This window comes from Cyrtonyx montezumae, unplaced genomic scaffold, assembly GCF_038088225.1.
Source record: "Cyrtonyx montezumae isolate F1298 unplaced genomic scaffold, pur_monq_1.0 scaffold_3, whole genome shotgun sequence".
Lineage (NCBI taxonomy): Eukaryota > Metazoa > Chordata > Aves > Galliformes > Odontophoridae > Cyrtonyx > Cyrtonyx montezumae.
In genome coordinates, this window is record NW_027072034.1 from 19,113,830 (window position 1) to 19,119,085 (window position 5,256).

Here is a 5,256-nt window from a genome sequence, read left to right on the forward strand (position 1 = left end):
ACACTTCCAGAAGAAGAGGAAAACAAGTTCAAATAAGCTGCATGATGGCAGGCCCTAATTGGAGGAAGAGTGCATGGCTTGGGAAGATTCACAGCCCTGATTGGATCATCGCCTGTATGCACGGTTAAGGACTGTTTTGTGAAGTTACATTGTTGATATGTAAAGGCGGGTGGGAAAGTTACAAGAGAGAAATTGTGGAAGTATATAAGGGATGTTAAAACCTGTAATAAACGATTTGGATCATTCACATCTGAGTCCGTGCCCGAGACACAGCAACAACTGTTGGGCTTCATTGCCATTCAGGCATGATACTTCCATAGGTATAGAAGTAGCAGCTTAATAAGGAAGATCTAGACTTTTTTCTTTTTTTACCTGATTAGCTTGCTCTGAGGTCATGGTCAAAATTATATTTCTGTTGTGTTTTGATGCCAGTATTACACATCAGAACATCATGCAGAGAGTGAAGGAGTTAATGCTGTGCTGGAGAGATGCAGAGCTCCGCACCGGATGCCGGGCCCACTCTCTCTTGGCGCACTCACTCAGCTGCCTCAGAGATTCAGCACGTGTGCTTTTCCTGCAGTTCATCCCTAACATAAGCTCTCAGATTTGGTTTGGAAACTTTGTTTCTCTCAATTGTTTACTTTTATTAGTTTTAGTAAAGTTACTGTTCCTTCTCAAATCGTGCCGTTCTGTTGGGTTTTTTTTGTAGACCCATCTATTTCCTCCCCGTCCCCCCTCCCACCTCCGGAGCGCACGGCTCTTCTTGGGCGGCCGCGTGGCCACTGACGGTGCCATTTTTTGTGGTTTTTTTTTTCCTCTCTTTCTCTGTTTCCATTACGTCACTGTGTTGGAGAAAGTGGGCAATGCAGGATCTATAAATGCGGGAGACGTGGAGTAGGCTGTTTTCCCTTAGAAAAACTTAGGGCAAGGCTCAGCTGATCTGTCACATGAGGCAATATCGATATCAGCAGCATGAGGTTTAAGCAGTAAGTGTTATGCAAAGGAAAATTCAACCCAACTCCTTCGTTCTCCACATTTACTAACTCACCCATGCAGAGTCACCACGAGCCTCTTCTTTGCAATGCAATATTCAGCAGCTAAGACGTGCTGAATATATTGAGCAGCTCAACAAAATCCATCTGCTTCTTTGAAAGACAGTTTTATTTATGTCAGTGTTTGAAGGAAAGCCCTGTTAAGTTTCTAAGCCAGTCCTTCATTTCTGTTAAATTTCTGAGTTTATAGTGATTTTTGTTTTAATTACGTATTAAATTTGTTAATTCTTCTCACTTACTGCTTCTTGTTAAGAAACCAGTTCCTCTTGGAAGGTAATGTGACGCAGCTCAATAAAAACAGAAGAACCTGGAGACTAATTTGAGGGAACAGAATCTCCACACTGCTGCTCACAGAATGTAACTTTATGTTTTCTGCCTTCATGACTGAACGGACATCCTCACGCTTAGGTTTTAGAATGCATGACATCATATTCACATGACTCAGACATGCGGCAGTCAGAAACTTGTAGGTGTTCAAGATTTTGTGCATACAGCCACTTCCTCACCAAGAACTTCTATATAGCATTAACCAAAGTGAGGTACATGCTGGACCGATTGAAACTGCCCCCTGAGAAGAAGGCTCCTTTGTCTCACGCGCAGATAAGAAGATGCCCATGGTCCACCTGACCATACAGAGGGCAGCCTGAAAACATGAAGCCCTCAGTGCTGGAAAGGACTTCACTGTTGCCTGTTCCCCAGCAACTTAAGTTACGGTCCACTCTGGCCTGCAGTGGTTTCACAGCCTACAGGCCCAGTGCCCGACCCTATCGGTCCCGCGCCCCACCCGGTCCACTTGCCACCATGAAACGCACCAATGTGATGAGTGGCAAATGGCATTTACTCTTAGCACACCCTTCTTATAGCTTTCTACATTACAATACTACCAATCACCTATGCTACGGTTATTTCTACCCAATGGATGTGTGGCATGTACTTGCCCTCATCTCTTATCTTCAGGACAGTGTTACCATGGTTTCCCAAGAGTCAAGGGGCCCCTGCGGGGTCCTGTTGCAATTTGGAGATTGCCTGTAAGAGACTAATATTTTATATCATTGCCTCAAAGTTTGCTGATGAACATGTCCAAGCTAGTCCTGGGCAAGGGTTGTGAAATCCTTTGTTCAAGGGACAAGTTGATGGGCATGTCCTGGTGCAACGAAAGAGAGATAAGCTGCAGCTTAATGGCTGCTGAACAATCTTTTGTGTGGTACTCATCTCCGCGCGGAGATAGCCATCTCAGGAGAAGCTTACATGGCAGGCTAGCATGGGATTTGCCACGTAGGCAAGAGAAATGAAGGATAAAAGAGGGATCGACCACCATGAGATTGTTGTGGTTTTGTTGGTGTTGTGGGTTGGTGTTCTTCCATCCGAAACCTTATGAGCTGATCCCTGCTGCTGAACTCCCTCCTGGGCCTGATGCCTGAGACATGCTGCTTTCTCCTGGACCTCGCCGCTCCTTCGAGGTGTTCTACCATCTGAATCCTCCTGAGCTGATCACTGTTCGCTGCTTCCCCGGCGCTGGCTGACGCTGTTCCTGGACTTTTTCCTTGCTGCTTCTCCTGTGCTGACCCGGTGCCGCTTCTCCAGGACAGCTGCTTGCTGCTCAGGGCTGCCCGTCGCTGCTGCTGTTCTCCCCCCTTCTGCCACCCCTGCTCTTCTGCCACGGAGCATCGGAGCCACTTGCAACCAGACCGCCCCTGGGATCCTGGCTGGTGACTTTCCCTGCGTTGTACAAATCTTTGCTTCTTTCCTATCTTTCCTATCGCTTGCTTTCCCTTCCCCATCACCCTTAACAGTGTCCACCTTCCCCATCTCCCTGGTCAATATTGGTATTAAACAGGTTGGACCAACATTTGAACCGTTGTTTCTTAATCTCACGCTGGGTATATACATAATCTAAGAACCTCGTTGCCCTCCTTTATATTGGAGCGTGACATTGCCACATCCTCTTTCCAAGCTTTCAGTTAACTACAATTCGCTAACCCCAGAAAAGGGTCACTGCAGGAAGCACACGTGGACATTTAGGCCCACAGCTGGAAAGCAAGGCAAGGAGGCAGGCTATGCGTTTTTCCTTCGAGGAACAGGGCAGTCTTAAGCACAGGAGGAAAAAAGTGCTGATGGGTGAAGACAGATAATGTCACATATTGCTTACTTTTAGAATTTCTCTACTTCAGTTAGGAAAAGCAACCTGTAGGATTTCCAGCTCACAGGGTCCAGAAATCTGGAAAGTATTCCACCTTCAAACTGTATATCCAGAGCTCTTTGCTGTATAACTGCAGGCTGGTTTTATTCTAGAGAAGAGCAAGCAATTCATCTGTCCCCTTCAAAATCTTTAAACTGTCCCTATGTGTGATCAAATAAGCACAGACAGCAAGAATGACCTGTTGAAATACTGTCTTGTGCTATCGCTACTGTTAATACATGATTCTGTGAGTGCTTGATCTGGGAGGGGCATTGCCAGTTAAGAATAATTGCCAACCAGGATGCAAATTGTGATTTATATATAAATATTAACGTATAACAATTGGTAAGGACAGAAACTCTGCATGCTACTGTGCTTCTGTTTATGTCTTCCCCTCGGCCTGTAGCCTTCTAGTGCAAAAACAAGTTGTAAGTTACTAGTGACTGATACCTATCCTAGGCCATGCAACAGGAATGAAATTAAGTTCAAAGAACTGCTAATTAACTCAAAAGTGTGTGGGAAACTACATACCGCAGAGGACTTTGCTTTCCAATTTTCCACCCTGAGGGGAAGAGAAGACTGCATGCAAGTCCCAAGACGTCCTCTTTCGTTGGTCATCTCAGCAGTGAAAGATCCCTAGCCATCTTGCCTTCAACTTTAGCCTGAGGCCTTCAGTTTCAGACACTTTCTGCTGTCGCTCCGACAAGCCTGTGAACTATACGCTGCTGGTGCTGCCTGACGTAAAGAAACTGCACCAATATGGTGTGGCAAAAGTTCCGCTTTTATTGTCCCATACATCTCCTTATATCTTCTTCCATAGCTACTCCTCTTAGGGTCTGTTCCTAACTTTTCTACCAACCCCGTATCGCCACATTTTCTCCTTTTGCTTCCTTCTACAGCTACTATTGTTTATACTTAGTCAAGCTTAACTGTTAGTTACTGTGTAAGCTTAGTCATTAGTTACTGTGGTTACTATGGTCATGCCCTACTGCTTTTTCAGCTACTACATCTCCTCCCCTTTATGCCTATATCTAGCGTACTATTTTCTGAGAGGACCCTAACCGCGTACACCCCGAAATCCCTGCATTGCACCTATACATGCAACAGTCCTCTCAGGCAAGCCTTGCCCCGCTACATCGCAATTCGCAAAGCTATCCTATTTAAAGCCTATCTTGCATCCTGCAGTACTCTTCCTGTCGGTGAAACATGGCCTGCATCATTTGCTGCATGCCACGTTGCAAGCACTGCAGGAGACAGGGTAAGCAAAGCATAATCAGCAATACTACCATGATTCCTGAACCAACTACAATCAAAATATGCTTTAGCCATGGTCCTACACCCCCAAATAGATTTGATAACCAGCTACCCAACGGGTCGTCTTCAATCTCAATCTTGTTCTCATGTTCCTTCAGCCAGTCCAGCTTCTTGTGCATGGATTAGCTGTGGTCACTCAAGTTGAAGCAACACATGCCATCAAAATCCATGCCCTTGAGCAAGCAGTAAGAAGTCTATGGCAGCTCTATTTTGAAGTACAGCATGCCGGACTCCTTCAACATCCATCAGCAACTCTGACAGAAGTTGAGAAGGCGCGTTGGCTTGTTTTACCGACCAATACGCCAGTCGTTCGATCTCCTTGAGAGCATGCGCTGTTCCAAAAAAGGGTAATATGGAGGCAAAAATGCATGCTGTGAGATCCCAGAGGCGAACCTCATCTCCACAGTCCTCCGTCAAGTGCTTAATTGATCTCTTCACCTTATGTCTCTCGCTATCATGTCTGGAAGTCATTACCCTCATCAGCGCTCGAGATTGATTCTTTAATTGATCATGTCGAGGGGAAAGAATGGTTAATTTTCCTAAAAACAGGGGCCCCCAAGGGGGTTTCTTGGAATGCCTTGACATGACTTTGCCATGCAAAAATCTTTCTGACCTGTTATGTATTCCCATGTGATCCAAATATTCACTGGCTGCTGTATAAGGTGGGCCGCAGCAATCAACTCAATCCTTAACAGAACGACAATAACAACA

The 5,256-nt window shown here is 45.6% G+C and overlaps 1 protein-coding gene across 1 annotated transcript; it reads right to left on the reverse strand.

The window, feature by feature from the left end:
• Positions 1-4,391: 4,391 nt before the first annotated feature.
• On the reverse strand, positions 4,392-5,016 carry LOC136053272 (syncytin-A-like). The gene is given in 2 exon segments (XM_065744001.1): positions 4,392-4,713; positions 4,715-5,016. Coding segments are annotated over 2 exon segments (624 nt in total).
• Positions 5,017-5,256: the final 240 nt, after the last annotated feature.